The 24,760-nt window shown below is 53.4% G+C and overlaps 8 protein-coding genes and 2 non-coding genes across 10 annotated transcripts; 1 reads left to right on the top strand and 9 right to left on the bottom strand.

Annotated features, from left to right (window-relative positions):
• Positions 1–68: 68 nt before the first annotated feature.
• Positions 69–1,379, bottom strand: J4E93_002407 (uncharacterized protein; the record flags this gene model as incomplete). The annotated part of the gene is made up of 2 exons (XM_049340354.1): positions 69–1,004; positions 1,056–1,379. The coding sequence occupies 2 exons, from the start codon at positions 1,377–1,379 to the stop codon at positions 69–71; spliced, it is 1,260 nt and encodes a 419-aa protein (XP_049202676.1).
• Positions 1,380–3,644: 2,265 nt separating this feature from the next.
• J4E93_002408 lies at positions 3,645–3,731 on the bottom strand. The gene has a single exon. It is a non-coding gene; the product is annotated as a tRNA-Asp (tRNA).
• Positions 3,732–4,215: 484 nt separating this feature from the next.
• Positions 4,216–6,565, bottom strand: J4E93_002409 (uncharacterized protein; the record flags this gene model as incomplete). Its single annotated transcript, XM_049340355.1, has 3 exons — positions 4,216–5,696; positions 5,744–6,003; positions 6,051–6,565. 3 exons carry the CDS (start codon positions 6,563–6,565, stop codon positions 4,216–4,218), a joined length of 2,256 nt encoding a protein of 751 aa, XP_049202677.1.
• Positions 6,566–8,180: 1,615 nt separating this feature from the next.
• J4E93_002410 (uncharacterized protein) lies at positions 8,181–10,912 on the bottom strand (the record flags this gene model as incomplete). Its single annotated transcript, XM_049340356.1, has 4 exons — positions 8,181–9,242; positions 9,292–10,423; positions 10,480–10,792; positions 10,861–10,912. 4 exons carry the CDS (start codon positions 10,910–10,912, stop codon positions 8,181–8,183), a joined length of 2,559 nt encoding a protein of 852 aa, XP_049202678.1.
• A 2,347-nt stretch (positions 10,913–13,259) lies between these two features.
• Positions 13,260–14,022, bottom strand: J4E93_002411 (uncharacterized protein; the record flags this gene model as incomplete). Its single annotated transcript, XM_049340357.1, has 2 exons — positions 13,260–13,659; positions 13,775–14,022. The coding sequence occupies 2 exons, from the start codon at positions 14,020–14,022 to the stop codon at positions 13,260–13,262; spliced, it is 648 nt and encodes a 215-aa protein (XP_049202679.1).
• Positions 14,023–14,558: 536 nt separating this feature from the next.
• On the bottom strand, positions 14,559–15,586 carry ILV6 (acetolactate synthase, regulatory subunit; the record flags this gene model as incomplete). The annotated part of the gene is made up of 2 exons (XM_049340358.1): positions 14,559–14,659; positions 14,710–15,586. The coding sequence occupies 2 exons, from the start codon at positions 15,584–15,586 to the stop codon at positions 14,559–14,561; spliced, it is 978 nt and encodes a 325-aa protein (XP_049202680.1).
• Positions 15,587–15,838: 252 nt separating this feature from the next.
• J4E93_002413 (uncharacterized protein) lies at positions 15,839–20,981 on the top strand (the record flags this gene model as incomplete). Its single annotated transcript, XM_049340359.1, has 11 exons — positions 15,839–16,123; positions 16,171–16,326; positions 16,520–16,541; positions 16,598–16,650; positions 16,696–16,860; positions 16,907–17,785; positions 18,230–18,358; positions 18,420–19,190; positions 19,240–19,316; positions 19,368–19,880; positions 19,931–20,981. 11 exons carry the CDS (start codon positions 15,839–15,841, stop codon positions 20,979–20,981), a joined length of 4,101 nt encoding a protein of 1,366 aa, XP_049202681.1.
• A 280-nt stretch (positions 20,982–21,261) lies between these two features.
• Positions 21,262–21,352, bottom strand: J4E93_002414. Its single transcript has one exon. It is a non-coding gene; the product is annotated as a tRNA-Arg (tRNA).
• Positions 21,353–21,696: 344 nt separating this feature from the next.
• J4E93_002415 (uncharacterized protein) lies at positions 21,697–22,905 on the bottom strand (the record flags this gene model as incomplete). The annotated part of the gene is made up of 1 exon (XM_049340360.1): positions 21,697–22,905. One exon carries the CDS (start codon positions 22,903–22,905, stop codon positions 21,697–21,699), a length of 1,209 nt encoding a protein of 402 aa, XP_049202682.1.
• Positions 22,906–23,385: 480 nt separating this feature from the next.
• On the bottom strand, positions 23,386–23,969 carry J4E93_002416 (uncharacterized protein; the record flags this gene model as incomplete). Its single annotated transcript, XM_049340361.1, has 2 exons — positions 23,386–23,504; positions 23,567–23,969. 2 exons carry the CDS (start codon positions 23,967–23,969, stop codon positions 23,386–23,388), a joined length of 522 nt encoding a protein of 173 aa, XP_049202683.1.
• Between the last annotated feature and the right edge of the window lie 791 nt (positions 23,970–24,760).

Raw genomic sequence — 24,760 nt, forward strand, 5'->3', positions numbered from 1 at the left:
TCTGTTCCTCAACTGGAGCTCAGCCTGCGCTGTAACAGCTGCTGGCATGCTCAACAGTCAAGCGTGATTTACTTGCTGACCATCAACGGGCATCCAGCATCCTTGAAGATGGGGTTCAACTTTCCAGCGGAGAAGTCGATCAACGCATCTGTAAGATCGGTAACGCTGCTGACGGTGCTGGGAATGAGGTTGACAGCCAGCTGGTAAAGCAGGCAAGTAAGCTGAGCAGCGGTAGCATCGCTGGGCAGCTTTCCGTCGACGATGATATCGAATGGAGTAGAGAGAGCGTCGAAGTTGCCCTTGCCAACGTTGCCACCGAATAGCTTGGGGTACTTGACGTACTGGGCAAGAATCTCGTTGGTAACATCCATGTTCTTGTAGGGCTCGACACGCGAGAACCAGTTCTCGGGGATGCGCTCGGGGACGTGACGCCAGCCACCTGGGGCAGAAGAGTCCTCAACGGCACCGAAGAAGGACTTCATGGTTGCGAGATCTGGGACGCCCTTGTCGCCGTAGCTGGGGAAGAGCTCGTAAAGGAAGGAGGCAGCTCCGTAAAGGAGAAGCGAGAGGGGACCGAAGTAGAAGTTGGGGTTCTCTGCGACAGAGTCGTCGTAACGGTTGCTGCGGTACTTGGAGAGGGCCTCGCGATCGAACTTTCCACCGGAAGTGGTGTCGGCAACCGCCTTCATCTGCGCGAACAAAGTGCCGTTGAAGTTGTAGTTGTCTCCGTTGGCAAGGAAGAAGTCGTTGCGGGTGAGCGACGAATCAGCCTCGAACTTGTTGTGGCCGTTGAGACCGGGCTGGCTGCCCAGAAGAGGGAGTGTGGCAGTGCGAGACGTAGCGTCACATCCGATACTGAGACGTCCGGAGAGGACATCACCACCAGCCTCAATACCGAGGACAGCGAGAAGGACGGCAAGGTCGTAGCCTACGTTGTAGACGTTCTGCTGCGCGTCTACCAACTCCTGGAAGTTGGTAATACCATCGTGAGAAAGGAAGTTGTGCTGTCTTCAGTTAGCAAATGTCTGTCAATCTATTCAATGAATAGAACGTACGTTGGCTGCGGCGTTCAGTCCTGGGCAGGGTCCACGGATATCGTTGGAACCAGGGGGGGTGTAGGCGTGAGCCGTGTCACCATCTGCTGGCACCTTGATACCACCCTTCTGGCTACCGGGAACACCGTTCTTGGCTCCAGAGTAGGTGTAAGGAGCAACGTAAGGAGCAGCGCCCTTGTGAACAGGATTGAAAGGGCAGTTGGCCTGGCGTTTTACTACGCCGTTGCTCGCGAACAACCTGGAGTTGACACCAGGCTGGCCAGCGACCCAGCCGTAGCTCATGGCACCAGAGGCCTGGAGGAGGAGAAGAGAAAGAGTATGCATGGTGAATAGTAATCCCGAAGTGTACTGCTGTGATTTACTCGAGATGACCTGAGAGGATGCTCATCTTTCTGTCGTCTGAGTCTTCTACTTATAATCTTTTGCCATCATCTCCTATCCAACTTCTGTTCCTAGATCGAGAGACGTAGATCGGGACCGAGGCAACTTCCTTGCACGCTGTCAAAACCCTACATCTCCGCCAGCAAGTCTTCGATATCCGCGCACCTCGATTGGCTGAGACATTGCTTCCACCCCTGACTTCGCACTGTGTAGTCGATGATCGACATACCCCGGAGTCGATCGGCGGCAGTGTTCTGAGGTCTAGGCGGGGCAAGATAGGTAGTTAGGAGCCATGTCCGAAAGCGAGTTCGCATCCGCTATGGGACTATTGATGCGTACCTGCTTGGTAGCTCTTCATATGGCAGTGGCGTTGCAGCTGGACGGAAGGTTTACGCTCCGCACGGACTAGTTCACGTCTCTTGCCCGAATCAGCTTGGCGTGTCGATCATTTTCCCAAAGAAGTTGTTTGCGCTCACAAGGTCCCATGCGGATGGATTGCGGGGAAAGCAAGTATCCAATGACGCATGGCCTATTTCCGCCAGACTGTGGTCATGTTGCATACGCTCAAGAAAAGATCGACAAGAACTACTATGATCGAAATAATACCGAGGCAGCTGTCTCAATGCCGCAAGATCTATAGGCTGATGTAGAAGTTGCAAAGACGTAATTGACGTGGGAACTGGCGGTCATTGCCATATCAGAGACTACGTTGGCTCAACGTCTCTTGTTGTGTGCGTCGGTATGTGGAGGTTGCCGGCAGGTGCGAGACCAGTCGCCGAAGCCACGTGTGATGATGCTCTGAGGCCCAAGATCTGACCAAGGGGTGTTCAGACCTGGTTCGAGGATTGAGTGGTAGAACAATAGCCAGAAACCTGGTAAGATCAGTTGTGCGGCGAAAGACACCGATACATTCCTTTTTTGGAATGCCTGCTCCCGCAGTGTTCATAAATCTCCGAACAGTAATATCGATCAACTCACAGGCTGCAATTTCCCTTAACCCAATGCTGTGGACTTGATCCCGGATACAAGAATTTCCAAGCCTTTCGAACAGATCACCAAACTCTCATCACGGTCTATTCCGTCTGTTGCGCGCTTGAAATGACGACCTGTCTTAGAACTTGAAGCCTGCCGAGGCAAGTTCCAGCAGTTTGCGAGAATTGCCCCCACGTTGGAGAGAGCGTGACGAAGAGCGTATCAAATCATGCTGAACAGTTGCGTAGGTCGACGCCGTCAGAAGCCGGCTCAAAGGAATGGACGAGTGCAGCATGGGCTACAAGATCATGGTGTCACACTACAACGCGTGAGCCTCGAGATCTCGATGGAGTTTTGCTTGATGGAGCATTCTACTTGCTCGGCGTGCAAGTCCGTCGTCATACTCAGTCCACTTTACGATTTTGAGTAGAATGAGCGATCCAGAGTATGAAAAGTCATGCACAGCCCTGCAACGAACATGTAGAGAATACTACAGCTCTACCAGGGTATCCATGAGGGACCACAGGCCATGACGGGAACGCGGAATTGCACCGTGCAGACTGCCAGAATTTCTCCCTTCCCAGTAAAGCATAATCTGACTCGCGTCCAGCCTGACGCTACGTATAACGGCAAACCTGGGGCTGACACCACGTGGGCGAAGATCCCTGAACGAGACATCATCCCAGAACCCCAGAAGACACTGAGTCAAGCAAAGGGCATGCATAAATCTTGCGTTGTCTCTTGATGCCTGTCCCGCATACCTATGATACCATGCACGACGTCGATTCCGAGCTCTTCATAAGATCATGGCGAGACTCCCGGTATGACCCCTGGTCTTCGATGTAACTGCCATGCTATTAGTCCAGGCTGAGTATCGCTTGAGTAAGAATTGCACACTTACCTCTAGCCCCTCTCAACAACGGAGAAAGCATATGCACCTTCCAGACTTGGGATGGAAGGCCTAGGATAGCTGGAGGACGAGCAGTAGTATGTCGAAAAAACTGCGTCGGGCTTCACTGATTAGCTAGGCGGCCTTTTCGACAGGCAGCTCACTGTCGCAGTAGCAGCACTGGAAAACCAAGCGACAGCATGGAGCTTCCAGGCCGTATCACACGTGAGCTCTGTCTGAGCAAGGATAGCTTGATCATGGCAGGCAAAACAATTCAACATAACCGAAGCCGTCCACTATAACCATCCTCACCGACCAAAGGAACGCCAAAAAGAAAAGCGACAGTACTCTCCAGCGGGGAATTGAACCCCGGTCTCCCGCGAGTTGCCAATGCTGGTGACAAGCGGAAATACTGACCACTATACTACTGAAGAAGAGTTGGTATCGCTGATACCAGTGATAGCAAACCTCAAAATTGAAACACATAATACCACAGACAATCAAACCCACTCAAGATCATTTGTAAAGATAATCGACCATGCTCTTGGAAGATGTTGTAGTAAAGCAGCGGAATGTGGGTATCAGTGGAGACAGAAGAAACTAGCGAGCGGTGAGAGCAGCAAGCCTCGGCAAAAAGATAGATAGCAACGACAGAACTGTAGCATATCGAGAGCGCAACAAAGTCAACTCAATTCTTTCAGGTAACGCTAAGAGTAGACGATTATATACATATCGCGATATGGAGACAAGGACGCCAGTCATGCGGATGGTATCGAGCGCCAACAATATGATGCAAGTCGACTCGAATACGCCTCCGCGCCGAGTAGGATGGTACAGTATGCGAGTGATGTGTATCGGGGAGAGGATGTGACAGGTCCTCAGCCCCAATGTCAGATTTGTGAGTGCGTAGCTGTACGCTTATTTGTTGACCTTGGACTCGCGGCCGATAACGGGGTTCTGACCGCTTGCGAACTTGCTGTCGGATTGAAGCAGCTCGTCGGGTTTATCTGCAAATACTTCATTTAGCCGAATTCCAAATGCAAAGAGGTTTGCACAAGCTTCCTCGTCGGAGTTTGACGTACCGTGACGAGCGTAGAGGTGGTAGTCCTCATCTGTGTACTTGCCGACGTGGCCGCTCTCAACGTCCTTTCGGGTGAGCGAGAGCTTGTTCTTGGGCAGGCCCATGGAACCGAGGTAAGTGACAGAGTTCTTCCACTCAACGTCCTTACGCTTGTTGTCCCATTTTAGCTCCTCGGCCATGATGTCAATAACCTTGGGGAGAGCTTCCAGAGCAGCCTGGGCGTTCAGGAAAGCCAGGCGCATGCGGCGCGCGATTACGTCGGTGGCCGTCTGGGCGTACTCGTGACGGACGCAGTAGCGGACCTCACCATCGATGTATGGGTAGAGCTCGGCCATCTTGACGCCGCGGACAGGGAATCGCTGTTCAGTGGGCGATGCGAGAGCTGCGACGGTCCATGCACGGTCACCGTAAGCCTGGCAAAGGTATTTGGCTACGTCAGTCTCAATGCCGTAGTGCTGGATGAGGTTGATGAACAGGGTCTTGGAGAAGCCGTGAGCACCAACAAGTCGAACACGGTGGGTCTGGCAGGTGCCGTCAAGAGGAGCCTCGTCCTTGACCTCAGTTCCGCTAACGAGAGTGGGGTTCACAAGCGGCTGAGTCTTCAGGCCGTACTCCTTGATCGCCTCGTCGACAGTCTCTTCGGCCATCTGGCGGTAGGTAGTCCACTTGCCACCGGAGCAAGTCATCAGGCCGGAAGGAGAGGTGGTCACCAAGTGGTTGCGGACAAGACCCTCAGTCGCGCTCGCGTTGGGGTCACGGACGAGAGGGCGGATACCGGACCAGGCAGCGAGGACGTCGCCGCGGCGAACGTTGATCTCAGGCTGCAGATAGCGCTTAACCTCCTTGAGAATCCAGTCAATCTCTTCCTCGCCAGCAACAGGATCTTGCTTGATATCACAAGCAGTGTCTGTTGTACCGGCGATGGTGTTGCCCTGCCATGGCAGGAAGAAGATGACACGGCCATCGGAAGTGTTAGGATCAATGAGACCCATGTTCGAAGGGCTGTAGTAACCAGGAAGAATGACGTGAACACCGGAGCTAGGGGCGACGATTTCCTGAACCTCTTGGTCGTCCATCTTGCGTATGGAGTCGGTGAAGGGACCGGTAGCGTTAATGATACCTTTGGCCTTGATGGAGAATGATTCAGCCTTCTTGCCATCGCGCTCAGCAATGCAGTCCTTGGCCTTTGCTCCGCACAGACGACCATTGGCATCCTTCTCAAGCTCAGTGACTTCGAGATGGTTGACAACAGTTGCGCCGTACAGCGCAGCGGTCATGGCGATTGAAACGTTCATGCGCGAGTCGTTGTGTGCACCATCTGGTGACGTCAGTTCCTGCTGCAGAATGAGTGACCGTTGAACGTACCGTAGTAAACAAGGGCTCCGACAAGGCCTTCCTTCTTCAACATAGGGAACGCATCCAGAGCCTTGCTCTTTGTCATGTAGTACGAACTCTCAATGTTCTCTGAACCAGCGAGGAAATCGTAGAACTTGGTACCAGCCCAGAAGTAGGGAGCTTGCCACCACTTCTGGATCGGAATCATGATCGGGAGCCATTGTGAAAGATGAGGCGCGGTGTCCAAGAAGTAACGACGCTCACGGAGAGCTTCAACGACGAGAGCATATCTAAACGAAGTCAGAAATCGCATGGATAACATTCTGGGGCAACTTACTGGTTGTAGTCAAGGTTCCAGACAGCCTTCTCTAGGTATCGCACACCACCGTGTACCAGCTTTGTACTCTTACTGCTAGTACCACTGCTGAAGTCGTCGCGCTCGACGAGCGCAACCTTCAGACCTCTTGTAACAGCGTCAAGCGCAATACCGGCTCCGGTCGCGCCACCACCAATGACCAACAGGTCATATGGCTCTTCCTCAGCCTTCTCAGCTGCTGCCGCTGTCGAGCCACTTCCACCAAGCCACTTCTTTGCCTTCTCTGCGACCTGCGAGACGACGCCTGCGCTGCGCTTCAATTGCGCAATCTGCTCATCGCGGCTCTTGGCAGAGGGGAATGACGGTGGTCGGAAGACACCTCCCTCGCCATATGTGGGTGGTGGGACTGCGGCGGCTTCTGAGCCGGGAATATCGCGAGGTCGTAAGGTAACGTAGAGGGCGGATGCACCGACTGCTCCAGCACCAGCTGTGTAAAGCAGCGGCTTGATGAAGCGGCTTCCTCGTCGGGCAGCCATGATGCTTTATGGGTGGGGTATAAGATCTGGAGATGCGGTCGCTCCAGGCGGTGTTGGTCTAATGTACAAATGCGTCGATGGAAAATGCTATAAAGATCTGCTGAGCCTGGGAGGCTTCATCGACTGTCAGCGCGCCCGCGCATCGGAGATAACGTTGGGTGTAGGCGCGGAATTCAACTCACCTCAAAATTGAGTTACAATGGCATGGCGACCATGGCGCTGTGTATAAATTATTCCGTAGGTTTAGGATGTAGGACAAATGGGCAATTGGGGGCTGCAAAATCTGATTATCATACGCTTCGGATGACGACAGGTGGAGTTCGCGGCGACTGCGGTCCACTTTCTCCTCCATAAACTCTGGCGGCTCATCTCCAGCCGATTTCCACGCGTCTGTGCATTATCACGCCGAGATAATGCGGCGGGGTCGTGCCTTGATGTCCTACCAAAGCAGCGCGTGGCATGGCAACTTTTCCTCGCGGCCGCGCATCTCTCAAACCTCAAAGCCGCTCATGTAGACAACATAAATGCACAGAGTCGACATGCAGCTAGCTGCCACTAGGAAGAGGGCTTCCGCTCCCATCACAGATTCGGCGGGTGCGGCACACCCCAACGCCCCAGCCCCCGGTTTGCCAAGAGCAGAGCCTCATGATGATCTCATGCCATGTGGGGACAAGCCTGACATGTGTCGGAAGCATTGACTTTTGTTGAGCATGTTGGTGACGATCCCGTCTTTTCTTGGACGCCTCACCCCTTTCACCGTACACTCAGGTGTGGCTACACGAGGTATGACAGCCCTATAAACTTGTCGGTGTGTCCTGTGTTGCGGTGCTATCCGCTTCAGGTAGATTCGCGACGTGTTCCCATTATTCGATGACGGTCGTCTGAAACGCAGGTCCAAGTCTTCCAACGCAAGACTGGCATCAGAGAATCCCTCCTGAGTTCCGACTTCGTCCATAAGCTTCCGTAAAGTATCAATTGGTTGGCGTGAAGAGTGCGCTTCTCGAAAGGTGACCGCCTGGTCGAGATCCATACCCAACGTCCGCATGATCCCTGGAGCGATCTGTGATACCCCGAAGGTCGCTCGACAATCATCAAGGAAGAGTGGCCGAAGGAGAACCGGCTCATCAGAAGCATTCTATTTGGGCAGCATCATCCCACCGCGATGGCAGATTCCGCTTGGAGAGGCCGTATGTATTGCTTCCGGCGGAATACGCAGGTTGGCCTTCCGAATAATTCATCCAATGACCTGGCGCGGGCCTGGTTGGCTGATGGTTCGAGAGTCGGGCGTGTTGTGGGCCGTTACAAACGGTAGACCGTGTTGGGCATGCCGGGCGTTGTCGTCTAGATCCAGCTTATCGATTACTGGAGCTCGAGCCCAGACACCAGAACGAGACCGCATCACACCCATATTACAGTATAGCAACACCAATGTGTAACAACAGGGTATATCTCGAACCTACGTACAACTGATTAAGCGCCAACAGCTCCATCATCTACACTTGAAAGCCCACAGCACCGCGGTAGACGGCACCGGCCATCTCAAACACCCAAACGCCTAGCTACCCAAACACAACACCACACATGCAAAGACCCGTCCAAATCATTACTCCATCCCTCATATCCTCAACACCCACAGCAACAACAAAACATCCAACGCCACAACCGCAGCAGCGATACTCAGCACAGCACCCTGATGGACCGCACCCAGACGCTCTTGCCTTGTCCGCATGCTGATAACCGCAACAACGCAGAGCACCAGTGTACTAATAGTGCCTAACAGGACAGCCGCATCAACAACACCTCTTTCCTTCTTCCGACTCGTCATCGTCATGAGACCCAAGATGAGGTCCATGACAACGGCTGCACCCAGCGCGGTAGAGTAGAAGCGCAGTTTAGTCATTTCGATCTTGTGTTGATGCGTTTCTACCTGGCCGAGCAGTGCGCGACGCTCATTGAAGAGGTCGGCATCGTGGTGTGGATCGCGGAGAGAGCGGAAGAGCGTGCTGAAGTAGCCATCGCGGTTCGATGACTGCCCGTGGGTGTCTGTTGTCCCGTAGTTTGCGGCGTGTATTATGGGGGATGAGTCGATCGTATCATCATCTGAGTCTTCGGCAGCGGAGAGTGATGCCTCATCAGCTCTGTCGTTCCTGCCAAAGAGCTTCTTTGTCTTTCTTGCTAGTGCTTCGACAAAATCTTGGCCGGGGTATTTGATGGGCGCGTCAGGGTCGACGTAGATGTAGTAGCCAGTCTCTTCGTCTTCGGGGTGGTCGTACTCGTTCCAGTATCTCTGCTGCACTTCCGGCTCTGGCTCGGTCCGGCTCATTGGTGGAGGATAGTCTGAGTAGGGCTTCCGGCTCTTCTTCCGGAAAGCTTGTAGTGGTGGCGGATCGACAAACTCCTGCACTGAAGTCGCAGACGACTCCTCATAACGAGAAGCCAGTGGGCTGGATTGTCCATCGTATGAGGTGTTGGATGTCGAAGTTGCTGGAGGCGATAGTCCGACTTGTGAGCCAGTTGCGCTCTCCCGGCCTCTACGACTCCGCTTCTTCACCGGCTCTGGTAGTTTCCGGATATCCTTTTCAAGAAGGGATATCCAGAAGGGGGCGGACATGGCGCTGGGTTTGCAGCAAGTCCAGACAGCATGAGCTTCTAAAGAGAAGCCTCGAACGCGTTCAACCTGCAATTGTTAGTATACGGATTGTGTATAACTTTGAATATCGACGTACCAAATGACTGCGGTCAAGGGTCTGGATGAGCGCCATTGCTTGGTTGCCTTCACGCCGAATCTCTAGAACAGCATGAGGGAACTTTTTTGCTGATTCTGCTCGAGCGGCCGAAGTCCAGTCGTCATCTGCTAGATCTTTGTACAGTGTATCTTTCAGACAGATGTCTTTATCCAGTGTCGCCCATATGCCTCCTGTTGAGTTGTTGTGGAGTCCGGTGAATCGTGTGCGTTTGGAAACCGCACCAGCGATGGGCTTGGTAGATTGGTGCTCAGCGAGCCACTGTCGAACCGCCGGTGCATCGTCCTTAGCCGATCCGTTCTCAGAATGCTTCATGTTGTCCTCTCTTACGGAAGTGTCGAGAAAGCTTTGCAGACGCTTGCGCTCCATCTTGGCTGTCTTGACGGCTACCGGTGACTGCCCCTGCGCATCCGCCTCTGTGCATACAACAACCGCGGCTTCGCCAGATGCGCAACACCGCACTTGACCAGCGGCCTTTATGCCGATGCTTCCCTGCAGTTCTTCCGTCGCTCCAATCGTACTTGCGTTTTGCTTGAACGCGAAAGCTTCAGGGTGGTCCAAGACAACCACCCCAGTGGTGTCTTCGCTGCCAAGGTACGGGTCGAGGTTGGTTGTGGAGGAATGACGGCGGAGAGGCGTTCCTTTGCCCGATGCGTGCCGTCTGGCCTTGCTGACGTACAGGCGCGTATGTTGGAGCAACAAGACCTGTGTCTCGACGATGTGGTCTGGATGTATCCAATACGTAGCTTTGTTGCCCTTGGACCCCAAAGGCACCGTGTTCATCACCAAGTCAAAGTCGAGATCTCCGCCCTTCTCAATGCTTCTAGAAATGTGTGCCGCGGACGACTGACCGTTGGTGTGCTCGGCATGCGACGTAGACGTGCCATCGGCATCAAAAGCGGAGCGGAGCGCGTCGAGCACATCGATGTATTGGTCCAGGAGATAGCCCAGATCCAGCTGGAACAGGCTATCCGGCCGGCTACTGATCTCCTGCTTAAACACATGACTGAGTTCCCTGTCCTTTGTCCAGCGCTTGTATTTCTTGAGGATCTTGATGAAGCCCGTCCGTTGGGTGACTTGGAATCGCGAGAGCGACCTGATCTCCTCGCCGGTCCTGCGGTTGTGTCAGCGGGCGTTCTCTCTACGCGTGTTCCGGCGCATCCCGCGTACCTTGCGACGTCTGCATCTATCTTCGCATATCTCTCCACGATCCGCGCGGGGAGACGCCCGCTCGCCGGACTGCGTCGCGCGCGCAGCTGGACTAGCGTCTTGCTGATATGCTCCAGCCTGCGCTCGATCTCGCCGCTCTTGCTGCGCACGAAGAGGTTGATGCGGTCATGTTGTTGTGCCAAAACATTGAAGAAGGTGTCGCCGAATGCGCGCTCGGTGCTCTCGCCCTGGCCTGGGATAGATACGGCCTTGTTCGTGCCGGGCGTCGTCTGGTGCTTGATAAGGTCTTTGAGATAGTCGTAGTCGATGTTATCTGCAGGCGCGTGTCTGTCAGCGGAACGCTCTCCGTGTCGCGCCGTAGCGTGCGGGCGTGGTACTCACAATGGCCCCATTCTGGTATGGACCTCTGTCTGAGAGTGTCGCCGTACTTCATTCCAACAAATTGATAAGTGGGGTGGTGGAAATAGGCCCAATTGGTTGCGTCGTGTGGGTTTGTTATGAATTATGAAAGCGATAAACTGGCACCGTCAGATAAGCCCTCGAGGGTTCATGATTGCACGGTCGTGCAATATACGTGCGAGCGTTGCACGTTCACACAGTCAGACAGCAATTGAGCCGTTGGACCGTTGAACCGCCGAGACAGGGCGCCAGCCGGACTACGTACCGTTGGTTTCAACTGGGTGAATCAAGATAACACCTCCGCCCTCGTCATGCCAAGATATCCGGCTTATGACGCGCTGCTAGCCGAGTATGTGAAATTCAAATGTGAGACGAGTGCGGAAACCTAGAGTGAAAGTGCCAGAACAACATGGCGCTATGAAGGGTGTATGTACTTATCGATCGAGCGCAGGTGTTCCTCGATAGCTTCGATCCACGCTATGATGGAACCTTGGAACCCTTCTCCGGTGCTACGCAGGCATCCTTGTACGTGCGCAAGGGCCCACATCCCATGCAGCCGGGATATCATCTCCACTCAACACCCAATGTTATCGTATGACGGGGAGGGAACTGCTGAACGTGTTCCCTGGTGTTGAACCTCGGTTGGTGAGGTAAGCTTATCATTCTCCAAGGGTCAGCCCAGAGTGTCTACAGTACAGCCTCTACGTGTGACCAACCACTACTAATAACCTAGCATCTTCAAGGTCCATGTCTCCGCTAGAGAGCTTGTTGCTTCCCGCACGCCATAATCGATTCGAATTGAGCAAACGACATTAGCCGTCTGCCGTGTTGCAGAGAAGCATCACGATCCACAGTTCAAGGCGGCAATCGGCATGTACCGCGCAATGCCGGCACGTTGAACATCGAGACGAAGCCTCAGCTGTGGCTGCCATCACAGTCAATCTAGATCGTCAAGCAGCAGGAGGTATTGCCAGGAAAGACGACAGAATGTCACTACACCAACGCGATTGGCCAATGCAAGTATCTGGAGAAAATTGGAGAAGAAAAGCTTGCATCTAGACAAGGATAGACGTGCAGCTTAACGAACCTCCACTTGCCTGTTGCGAGACGAACCAGGGATGTTCTCTACACCACACAAGACATCTCTACATAATTGGAGCCGCGGAAGAAATTTGTCGCATGATTATTCCTTGCACACAACCTTCTCTTCAGTACGATAACAACATGTCCCCGCATCTATCTGGTCAATGAGAGACAACAGCAATGAATACTCATCAACCGTCCCCACACGATAGCACTTGCGGCCGCCGGCCACCCGTCGCAGGGACCTGGACCCATTGCCGAAGTGGAGCTTCATCATGCCCATCCCGTGGAGCCGCGGTAGTGCTGGCTCAATTGAGCGCCTCCGAGAAGCCACACGACTCCGGAAGTGCTAGACGATGGAGACGAAGTGAGTCAGACCAAACATTATGAAGTTGATATACGAGAACGAAGGATGAAGGTAGCCGTTAGTCTCATCACTAAGTCTACCTTTTTTTCAAATCACAAGTCCTGAAGAAAACGAGTGGCAATCCCACATATCCAAGTGCACAAATTTGACTGTCGAGACGAGGTTTCTGCAAAAGAATCCGCCAAACCAGTCCATATTTCCTCAAAGGATCGATATGCATACCCGAGTTCCACGGGCTACGGCACTTGTCCGCCACATTGGCGATGCTTGTATCAACATCTGCATGCACGTCTGCGCGTCGCCATTTCATGCAAGTAGTTCTGCGTCTTGAAAGGTCGCGTGCTCACCTGCCTATACCAGCTCCGCTATGACGGACAGGGGTGCTGCATATGTAGGATCGCTAGAACGCCTTTTATGACATCGCGCTTGCATGATCCAGACCCAGACGTTTGGAACCTGTCTGCCACTTGCGATGCGTGTGTTGCCCACGTGGGTGATCGGTGTGGTTTTCAGGGCTTGAATGTGGCATGTCGGTTCGAGTAATTGTGAGGATTCGAGATGTAATACTGCCGGTGGTAAGGCGATGAGGGACTGAACGCGACTCAGAATTGAGGTTTGTGGGCCGCTTCGCTTGCTTGCTTGCTTGCTGCTTCATGTGAAGGACGGGTTGCTTAGATATCGGTTACATATACGATTGGTCTTGGTGATGCGGTCACATATGACTTGGCGACCGCTGAAATGTCTTGATAATGATGATATAATAGCATGCGCCTCCACACGTCTGAGTCCAATGGCTCGCTGCGAGCAAGATCAGTGATGCGATTACCCTACGTAGTTGTCAGAACGCGTGAGCTGTCTCCAAACAGTACGCAATGTACGCACAGTATCATTCCAGCGCACTCCCTAAAACGACATGCACGCCGAGAGAATCTCAGCACTTCATCATCGCCCAAAGCTTCACACCTTCACCCCCCTCTTGGCCCCTCCCTTCCCCATCCACCTTCCCCTTTCCCACAACAATTTCCTCCAACATCTGGAACCCCAAATGCGTATACACATCTCTACTCCTCGGTGACGTAGACTCCAAAACCACAGGCCACCCCTTCTCCCTCGCCATATCAAGGACAGGGCGAATGAGGTCACTGACTTTAGCCGGGTTTGAAGTAGAAGGGTGAGTGCGGTCGTTTGCTAAAAGGACTAGATGTAGCAAGTGAGTTGCCTGGGGAGGAATAAAGCGTTTCCGGACGTGGTGAGCGAGGGAGTTTAGTTCCGTTACGGCGGGTGGGTTGTGTGGCTCTTCTTTGTAGTTTTCTGTTACTTCTTCTAATGTCCTGCGTGAATTATCGTTAGTAACTTCCGACATCCTCTCCCAAAACATTTCTTTCCCTCTCGACTCCTCCAATCCTTGAGGGAGAAACATCTCATAATAATGTATCCAAAACTTACCAAACACTAGCCACCCCACTCCCAGGAACCGTCATACTCCTCGATCCAGCCTTGAGGAAATCAGGCACGATAAACGCAAAAACCTCCTTGTTCATCTCTTCCCCAATCTCTGTCTTTCCTGATCCCTGCATTTCATCTAGGAGAATATAGCGTTGGAATGCGTCGGCTTCGAATTGCTTGCCGAGAATTTCGATCGCGTGGTCTAGCGTGTCTTCTACGAGACCGGCAGGGACGGGTATTTGCGACATTATGCTGGTGAATGAGGAATGCTCAGGAGTTTGAGAGTAGGGCTTCAGGAAGTCAAGAATGGTGGGTGTTGATGCGGATAGAGGTAGATGGACTTTTGGTAAACTAGTAGGTGATGGGGTCGGTCCGAATTTTCAATGCTCCGGTCCGAGTTCTCTACATTATGAGCCGGCTGGGCATCGTGTAGAATAGTATGTATTAGACCTCGCTAGCTTCATCCGATCGGTTGCTTGTTCGTACGAGGCGTCCGCGGCCCCCGCAGCCGTACCTGTGCACCTGTCATACGCTGTAACATACTCGAAGGACTGGATTCTGTTGTGGGGCAGGACGTGGGGTAGGCCGTGCATGACATGTATACATCACGCGTAGTACGTCTCACGTTGTGTCGAAGAAGATGGTGTTTGGTCTCAAATGAATGAAGCGTTCCGACTTGGAATGCCGTCTTCTGCCTTGATTGAACGCCATACTATACACGTAGATTAAACGCCCGCATATGTTGACACTGAACAAATTTGGTACCGCCCGCTTTTTAAGACGTTTAACCTGGAGGAAGCAGGCTGTTGTCGACAACATCCTGCGCCTCCATTTCCTCCACGTCGGCACTGTTGTGTAGCGGGGAGCGCGGTAGAGCCATGAGACCTGTATGTGGTTAGCAACTCGGCTGTGCCTGAACATGCCACGGTGCTTACCAGTTCTTGCGGACTCCAGGATACCGAATGGAGCAATTAGCTTCATGAAGGAGTCAATCCTGGTAGGCTTCGCGGAAACCTCTACTATGCAGTTGTTTGTGCTGATATCGAGCACCTTTCCACCGAACTGATGAGTCATGAATGTAATGGCGCGCAAATGCTCGTGCTTGTGTCGGAGTGCCTGACTGACGGGCAGGTTTGTCGGGTGGTAGTCTTTCCGCAAAGACTCGCGAGCAGCCTCCTGTGCCATTGCGTTGCGCTCCTCATCCGTCATGTCTGGTTCGTATTGCTCTTCCATCTCTGGGGTCTGAGCCATTTCTCGGTGGTGCGCAAGCAGCTCCTCAAAGTACTCCGGGCCGAGAATCGAGACCTTGGCGAGGAGCAGTTCGCGCTGAACGAGGGGCGATTGGGTGTAGTCAAGCACAGCCCATACGGGGACTAGGTCCTCGAGCTGGCGGCGGGCTTGTTCTATGACACCATCCTGCCCTTGCAACACAATTGTCATGCGGGAGAGGTCGTCCACCTCGGTGTTACAGACGACCAAACTGTCGATGTTGAAGCCGCGGGCAGCCAGGATACCGGATACGCGGGACAGCACACCGGGCTCGTTCTGTACCAAACAGTTGAGGATGTGGCTCTTGGGCGGAGCTTGGGATGGGAGCGGTGTTTCGTAGAGGATGTTGCTGACGGCAGCGGGCGCCGACCACGCCGGGGGACGGTCTTCGGTGGGCAGAGGCGCGATGCGACGGTGAAGGGCCTTGTAGGCCAGCGCCTGGGTGGACGAGGAGCTGGATGCCCGTTGTTGCTGGCGGAGAGAGCCGGCGCATTGCCTGTTGAGCAGACTGCGCAATGGCAGCATTGCTCTCCGGGAAGCCATGGCGGGCAGTGGTCGCGGTGAAGGCGGGTAGTGACTGCGGATGGGAATGGGGTTCACGTCAAACCGCCCCAGAAAGTGAAATAGAATCCCCGGCCGATTGTCGGAGGAGCCACCAGGCCACGAACAGGCAGGTTCAGCCGCGGCACGCTAATAAGCGAGTCGCTCCTGCCAGAGCCTAAGATTCATCGACAAACACCAACTCGAGCCTCACTCAACCGCAACACGACAACTATCCCTACGGCCACCCGCATCATGTCTGAGGAACGTCGCCCCCGATCGCGCTTTGACAGCGACGATGCTGAGCGCCCTGTTCGCTCGCGCTTCGACTCAGATCGTCGCTCCAGGTCGCCGTCGCGGAGGGAATCCGAGTCGCATCGCGCCCGTAGCCCTATCGCCCGTGAAGGCACAGACAGCCCTGCATCGTCCAACTTCAAGAACGAGGCGGCAGCAAAGGCGGCGGCTGCGGCTGCGAGGATCAACGCGCAGATTCAGGCGAAGAAGGGCATCCAGCATGTCGACGTGCCACCGATTCGCTCTGTAAGTTCACCCATATCTTTCCAAGCACGACAAAACTAACAGCCCAGGCCGCTACTCCTCCAGTCGCCAAGTCGCCTGCCTCAAACTCCGCCGCGGCCATAAACAACGAGACGTATCAGCAGGATGGTGACTACATCAAAGACATTGAGATCAATGATCTCCGTAATCGCTACACACTGACTAAAGGAGCTACACAAAAGAGGGTAAATAACTGTTTTTGCTGTCCACTGATCATGTAGGATCATGCCTTCTCCATGCTCTGCTGCGCTGCACCTGGTGCGTGTGTAGCGGGGCTGGAGTTGGTCTCTGTTTGCGCATCTCTCTATGAGAGTCAGAGCTTACTTGATCTAGCACCCCACCCCATTCATCAAATGCTAACCTCCATGTGCCATCTAGATCAAAGACGAGACTGGCGCCGGTACGCATCCCCGATTACAACCATTAACCTTTAGAGTACCTGCTTATACATGCAAGATGTCACTACTCGCGGAGAATACTACCCTGACAAGAACATGGCCACTGCTACTGTAGGTGGACACACAAGATCTCGTCGACGAAGCTAATGGGAACAGAACCCGCCGCTGTACCTCCGCATTACTAGCACCTCTAAGGAAGGTCTGGACAAGGCTGTAGAGATGATCGAAGAGATGATGAAGGAAGACCTTCCTAACCTCGTAGACGAACGTCGCTTCCGCCGCAGGGAGCCGGAGAACTTCGAACGCGACGAGTTCGGCAGAGTATGTTGCCCTGTCCATCATCCAACATGTCGCTAACTGTTCCCAGCGCAAGTGGCCCGAAGAGAAGATTTCCGTAGGTCTTGAGCCTATCAGCGGCTTTAACTTGCGCGCACAGGTTGTCGGTCGCGGTGGCGACAACGTCAAGTTCATTCAACAGGAGACAGGCTGCAAAGTCCAGATCAAAGGTCGCGGTTCCGGCTTCATGGAGCCAAACAGCGGACAAGAGAGCGACGAGCCCATGTACCTTCACATCGCGTTCGTATACCCCGCCATTCTTACCCTCCAATTACTGACAGATCATAGTGGACCCCGCCCAGAAGGTGTAGCCCAGGCCAAGCAACTTTGCGACGAACTCCTCGACAAGGTAAAGTCGGATTATCACGCTTACAAGGAACGCCCTCCACCGAACCGTTACGGCGACCGAGATGGCTATGGCGGTGGACGACCGGGATACGGCGATCGTGGCGACCGTGGAGATCGCGGAGACCGTGATCGCAGCCAGAGCTACGGATACGGTGGAGGAAACGGAGGGGGCGGCGGCTACGGTGGCTACGGTGGCTACGGCGCTCAGGGTCAGAACGGTTACGGCGGCCAGGACACAATCATGTCTCCTGCTGCTGCAACGCCGACTGCTGATGCTAACAACCAAGCCTACGACGCGAATGCGGCACAAGCATGGATCGCCTACTACCAGCAGAACCCAGAGGCTGATCCTTATGCGGCCTACGGTGGGTATGCAGCGTATCTCGCACTCCAGCAACAGCAGTATGCGGCGTACTATGCTCAGAACGGTTATGGCCAGACGCAGTCGCCTGCTCCCGGCGCTGGCGCGGCTGCACCACCACCGCCGCCGCCTTCAGAGCCATCCGGCTACGCTGCTCCTCCGCCGCCTCCACCGGCTGCATCGCCTTCCAACTATGGCGCAGTCCCTCCACCTCCCGGTTTGTAAGTCCGAAACAACGAGTATGATTTCGCGCTTACGACAGCCACTCAACTTGACTTGATTGATCGAAACTAGTCCGATTTGCCTTTGCATATTGACTGACGGCGGGTTTGGTGGATTGGTTTGAGGGTTTCTACGCTTCGGCACGTTTAGTTACAGGTACGGAGCATCGTCTCGGGCACGGTAATAGTCTGTCAATCTGGAGTTGTCACTTTAGTTAGGATACCAGTGCCATTGCTATAGCATAAATTCCAGAATGGCACATCGCCCATCGCGTCATCTCTCAGATTACTTTGACACGTGCTGTGATTGGGTCAGAGGGTGTCCCTCTCCGCGGTACTGATGACTCGCGTGCCTCTCCGCAGTCGGCTCGGTATATTCTGAAGGCACCATTTTTGACCTGCTCGCACCGCGTCGCCGCCACAGACAACCTACGAAAAGATGCGGTCGCAAATCCTTCGTGCTGGTCAAGCAGCCAACTGCAGGGTGAGTCTACACATGCCATTGGCCGCTCAACATCTCTCCAAACCTCATGCGACTTTCGCAGTAGTCATCGTCATCGCGCTTCTTTACTACACCTTCAAACAGCACAAAAGCGCTGACATTACCTCTATAGACCCATCTCTCCTCCCTCCGCCAACCGCTCAGATGCCTAGCCACATCGCACTCGCCACCATCCGCGCGCAACGTCGACCTCGCCTCCCGCACCCCACCGTACGCCAAACTACTCTCGCGGCTCGAAGAAGTCCGGCGCGTACTGGGTTCCTCTCGCCAATTGACTTTGGCAGAGAAGATTTTGTATTCGCATCTTGAGAGTCCAGAGGAGTCTTTGTTGAGCAACACAAATGGCGGGAGGGATATCCGGGGCCAGGCGAATCTCAAGTTGAAGCCGGATCGCGTGGCCATGCAGGATGCGAGTGCGCAGATGGCGCTGTTGCAGTTTATGAGCTGTGGGTTACCGAGTACGGCTGTGCCTGCTAGTATACACTGCGATCATATGATCGTAGGGGAGAAGGGCGCCGATACCGACCTTCCACAATCGATAGCGGGTAACAAGGAGGTTTTCGATTTCCTTGAGTCGGCGGCGAAGAAGTACGGAATCGAGTTTTGGCCACCGGGCGCTGGTATTATCCACCAGTCTGTTTTGGAGAACTACAGCGCTCCGGGCTTGATGATCTTGGGTACCGACAGCCACTCGCCGAATGCTGGAGGTCTGGGATCGATTACAATCGGTGTTGGTGGTGCGGACGCGGTGGATGCTCTTGTGGATGCGCCATGGGAGCTGAAGGCACCCAAGATTCTGGGTGTGAAGCTCACCGGAGAACTCAGCGGATGGGCATCGCCAAAGGACGTCATCCTGAAATTGGCTGGCGAGCTGACCGTCCGGGTATGTCAATCTGAACATGACCAAGTACTTCTGGCTAACATATATGTAGGGTGGCACTGGCTTCATCATTGAGTACTTCGGCCCTGGTGTGCAGTCTTTGAGCTGCACAGGTATGGCGACTATCTGGTAAGACCCTCACACCTTTTCAACGAATGGAGAAATACTAATACGATGTAGCAACATGGGCGCTGAAGTCGGCGCAACTACCTCGCTCTTCCCCTTCTCTCCTGCGCATATCCCCTACCTCCAAGCCACACACCGCGGACCGATCGCTGAAGCCGCCGCAAAGATCGCCGGTTCACCAATGCAGCAGAACTTGCTACGACCTGACCCGGAAGCCGCTTACGACAAAGTTATTGAGATCAACCTCTCGGAACTTGAACCACACATCAACGGACCATTCACCCCTGACCTATCAACACCTCTATCCAAGTTCAAGTCTGTAGTTGAAGAGAAGGGATGGCCACAAACATTCGGCGCGGGCCTGATTGGTAGCTGCACAAACAGCTCATACCAGGACATGACACGGTCAGAAGAGATTGTGAAGCAGGCTCTGGCAGCGGGTCTCAAGCCTAAGGCAGACTTCTTCATTACACCGGGCAGTGAACAGATCCGAGCAACGTTGGAACGGGATGAAACCCTTCAAACGTTCACTGCTGCTGGTGGCACTGTATTGGCAAACGCTTGCGGGTGAGTTCTCAGTCTGTCCTGATTCATTCGAAATACTGACAACCTCAAAGTCCCTGCATTGGGCAATGGAAGCGTACCGACGACGTAAAGAAGGGCGAATCCAACGCTATCCTCACATCCTACAACCGCAACTTCCCCGGCCGCAACGATGGCAACCGAGCTACCATGAACTTCCTCGCTTCTCCCGAACTCATTACTGCCATGTCATACTCTGGCTCTACGACCTTCAACCCAATGACCGACAGCATCCCGACACCAGACGGCAAGCCTTTCAAATTTTCGCCGCCAAAGGGCTCTGACCTCCCTACCGCTGGTTTCGCAGACGGTAACCCAGACTTCATGCCTACGCCAGGCGTTCCAGACCCCAGCGTAGATGTTATTGTCTCGCCTACCTCCACCCGTCTGGCACTCCTTGATCCCTTCCCTGCATTCCCCGGCTCGGAGTTTACAGGCCTGCGGGTACTCTACAAGGTCAAGGGACAATGCACAACAGACACCATTTCGGCTGCCGGTCCATGGCTCAAGTACAAGGGCCATCTACCCAACATCTCTGAGAACACACTCATCGGTGCAGTCAACGCCCAGACTGATGAAGTCAACGTTGCCTACGACTTCGACGGTAAGACTTCTGGTATTCCAGAACTAGCAAAGAGGTGGCGCGACCAGGGCATCGAGTGGCTAGTCGTAGCAGAGCATAACTACGGCGAGGGCTCTGCCCGTGAACACGCCGCCCTACAACCCCGATACCTCGGCGGCCGCATCATCCTCGCCAAGTCATTCGCCCGTATCCACGAGACCAATCTGAAGAAGCAAGGTATCGTCCCTCTCACCTTCGCCAACGAAGCCGACTACGACGCTTTCGAAGCATGCGACCAGGTCGCTACAAGGGGATTATTGGACGTGCTGAAGAGTGGTGGCAAGGGCGAAGTCGAGCTTGTCCTCAAGAAGAAGGACGGTAGCGAGAAGATCGTCAAGACCAAGCACACTCTATCCCATGATCAGTGTGGATTTGTGATGGCTGGTAGTGCGCTCAACCTTCTAGCTGCGAAAGGCAGGGAGATGAAGGAGGAGGTTACCCGGAGTGCGGAGCTGACTGATTGAGTCAATTTTGTATAAGCAGGCAAAAGTGAGCATCTACGGCGCTATTGGTGTCATGGCGCATGAATTATCCTAGCAATAGACTATTCCCAGTCATTTCAATACGCAATGAATTACCTACGACCAAACCGATGTAAAGAGTGGCAGCCTGGTTTTGATGTTCGATCCCTCCCCCACCAAGCCTAAAAAATATCTGACAAACTTCATCTGCCCACCTCCTCACAACATCATTTTTTAATACGTGAAACAGATGAGTGGAGAGCAGCAAAAGGGAAGCAAAAAGCATCTCGGGCGGGGCTCGAACCCGCAGCCTTTGGATTAACCATGGATACAGTTAGTAGAAGTCCAACGCGCTACCATTGCGCCACCGAGACCGTCAAGCGGAAATAAAGACTTCTGGAAATTTCCAAGATCTGTGCGTTTATATACTGAGCACGCATCACAGATGTGATGGCTGGGGAAGCTGTGTTTTGTGAGATCGTATGACTGGATGAAGTTTGCATGTGAAAACGTGAAGGGTGCCACGTCACGGGCGCGAAGTGGGGGTGTGCAGGCATGGTTCGTTCTTTGTTCGACACGGGTGTGTCGAACCGGAACCGGAGCAACACACAGAGACGATACCTTTGTTGTTGCTTAGACACTTATACATAGATACTGTGCCTACTTCTCGAAGGGTGGTACAGATCCATGGCTAGAGAAAAGATAGAAGAAGTCCACATCAAAGCCCCTCAATCTTCTCAACCATCTCCAGCATAACCTCATCCATCAATTCATCCACCTCTCCATCACCGCTCTTATTCCGCTCACACACTTGCCGCAGCTGCAGACGATTCGACTCCCAGCTGACCCACGCAGCAGCCTGAAGAAAACAATCTGTGACGTCGTCCAGCTTCTTGAGCGCAGAGCCTGCGACTGCTGCAGCTGGAAGCACGTCGTCTGATTCCTCTTTGGCTTTCTTGCGCCGTTTGGATGTTGATAGCGATAGGAGCGCTTGACGAGTGCTCTCTGCATCTGGCGCGAAACTGAAGGTTATGCCGGGTACCGTGTCTTGTGTTACCGATGCCGTGGACGCGGGTGTTGCGGTGAGCCAAGAGCGGAGGAGAGCAATCTTGACCTTCTTTTCTGCTTTGGATCGATTTAGAGTCTTTTTGGGACTCGCCGCTTCGTCTTCGTTACCCTCACTTGATTTGACGGCTTCTTCGTCTCCTTCTGCGAGGCGTCCAGCAGCTCGGGTGAGCCAGTACTGGCCGACGCGTTTGGGATCTGCACTGAAGACTTCGTAGAGTTTTGCTTCAGTGGGTAATGACGCTCCCTTTTCTAGTCTTTGGGCGTATATGGTTTGAAGTACGGCCCATAACATGCCTTCCAAGGTGTTGACCCGGAGAGTCCATTGTTGCACCGCGCTGCCACCGCCCGATCTCCATCTCTGCTTTTCGATCAAGATGATGTCTGGCGAGCCTGCTAGAATCGTGTTTTTGATTAAGCTGTAAGCTGTCTTGGACAAAGCATCCGCAGAGTACATATCCGATACTTCGTCAGCACCCTCAGTACTTTGCTTTGTATTCTTGCCCTTTCGTGGAGATTTCTGTTCGCTCTGTATCCTGTCCCCTGGGGCTTCCGTAAGGTTAATCTTCTCCCATCTCAAAACCTTCATGTCCGCATCTAGGCTATCCTTCGATGGGTAAGATACCTCCGCCTCGCAAAACGCCAGGTTCTTGATTCCCATGTCGATGCTCATAATACGGAGCTTCTGATTTGCAGCTCCAGATTTTGGCCATGTCGGTTGACTCTTGGAAAGATGAGATATTCCGATATCACGTCGGAACCGTTCCTGTAGTACTGCTTTTGTTCCCGATGATGGTGCGCCAATATGTACGAGTAGTGTTTGCAGGACCTTGGCTGTCACGGCGCGAGATTTGGGTGCCATTGAAGCTGTCGGCCTTTTTGTCGGGTTTCTAGTAGTCTAGGATGCAGAATGATCGACGAAAAGAAGTGCTATTGACTTAGCACAAGCGGAGAGAAGCGCCGGAGGCATTGTGACCGCGGCGCGTTGACAGAACCATGCAAGATGAGCAGTGGCGACTCAACGAGTTGTGGCCATGTTATCAAGCCCCAGCTTTGGTGTGTAAAGGCGTGTTGGTGGATAAAGTTCTTGAGTGGAGAGTTGGAGAAAAGTCGAGGTAAACGCGTCCAAACTTAGCGTCGAGCGTACCCACGTGATACGATCATGGACATCACGAACTTCGCAATAGTTTGTTTGATATATAAAATGTCGTTTCTATTCTGCTGATATATCGTTATAGTGCTCTTTGCACGTTTGTTCTTAACGCTGCGTTAATCTCCACCACAAAACCAGTTCGTGTCTCTTCACCTCCATACCAAGTAACCAGATGCTTCTTTCCCTCGACTACCCTTCACAAATAAGATCGAAATCCGGAAAATCGGGATCAGGACCAATGTTCGTACTCGCAACCGCACTATTGAAGTCCTTAACCTGTGCATTCTTCTGCGCGTCGTTGCATTTGTCTATCAAGTCTGTTAGCGATCCGTTCCAATCTCTAGTGAGTAAGAGAAGAAGGATGACTTACTCTTCTGCTCATCACAATCATTAACACTCAACCCCCCATCCTGCCTCTTCTTCCCCTTCTTTCCCCTACCTCCACCTCCCCCATTACTATTCGCAGTGTTACTGCACCCTTGAAATTGATTATCGCAACTTCTCTGCGCCGCAGAATCAAAACTGGTAAATGTGTCCCCATCGACTTGGAAAGGTCGTTCTTTGTCGCCTGAATTTGTAATGGGTGATGCACGCGTTCCGCCGAGGTTGCCGTCAAAGGTCTGCAGATCGGATACTTGTCGTAGGAAGAGGGTGTGACGAGGAACTAGTGACATCTCCCAATCCGAGGAGACTAGGGCGGGTTGTGGAGAGGCATGTGAGAGGGCGGGGAGGGCGAGATGGATTAGAGCTAGGAGGGCTGTGGGAAGGAACATGGCTGTGGAGTGGCTGGTAGTTGTTGGCACGTGTAAGTGAGGTAGACAGAGACGTTTGCCGGTGCTGGAAGGATGCCGGGCGTGAGTCGTTGCCGGTATGAAATGATTCTGCCGCGCCTGAAAGGTGTCGATATAGAAAGGTGTCGCGCGTGAAAGATGCCGCGCGTGAGAAGTGCCGGTATACAAAGATTTGCCAGGCGTGAAAGCTCTTGCCGTGCGTGAAAGCTCTTGCCGTGCGTGAAAGCTCTTGCCGTGCGTGGAAGTTTGCCGTGCGTGAATCTTGCCGGTGCTGGAAGATGTCGGTATGGAAAGAATTTTCCAGGCGTGAAAGGTTTGTCGTGCGTGAATCGATGCCGGTGTTGAATATTTGCCGCGCGTGAAAGATGAAAAGTGCCGGGCGTGAATGAACGTCGTGCGTAAAACCTCCTCGATACCAAAATCGCCAATATCCTCCGAACGTATGCAGGCACAGCCTTTGAAAATAATTAGTTGAATCGCACCAAACGAATGTAAATATCGCAATCTCTCCAGAGAGTAAAGGACCCAAATCCCCGTTCCAAACACCCACCCGGGGCCAACCGCACCTAAGTATAACCTACGACCCCAACGCCAAACGCCTCCACATGGCGTGGAAGCGCCGAACATGCATTATCTCACGCCAAACGAGTTTGGGGCCCAGCGGTCACAAAGCTTGTTTGGGCAAGTCGACACGTTGGTTGCTTGCGACGGTGCTGAAACACGATCCTTGACTCGACCCCTGGCAACGCATAAACATGTGCACGCTGCACACG

The sequence above is a fragment of the Alternaria ventricosa genome, assembly GCF_023758065.1.
Source record: "Alternaria ventricosa strain BMP 2768 chromosome Unknown scaffold_3, whole genome shotgun sequence".
NCBI lineage: Eukaryota > Fungi > Ascomycota > Dothideomycetes > Pleosporales > Pleosporaceae > Alternaria > Alternaria ventricosa.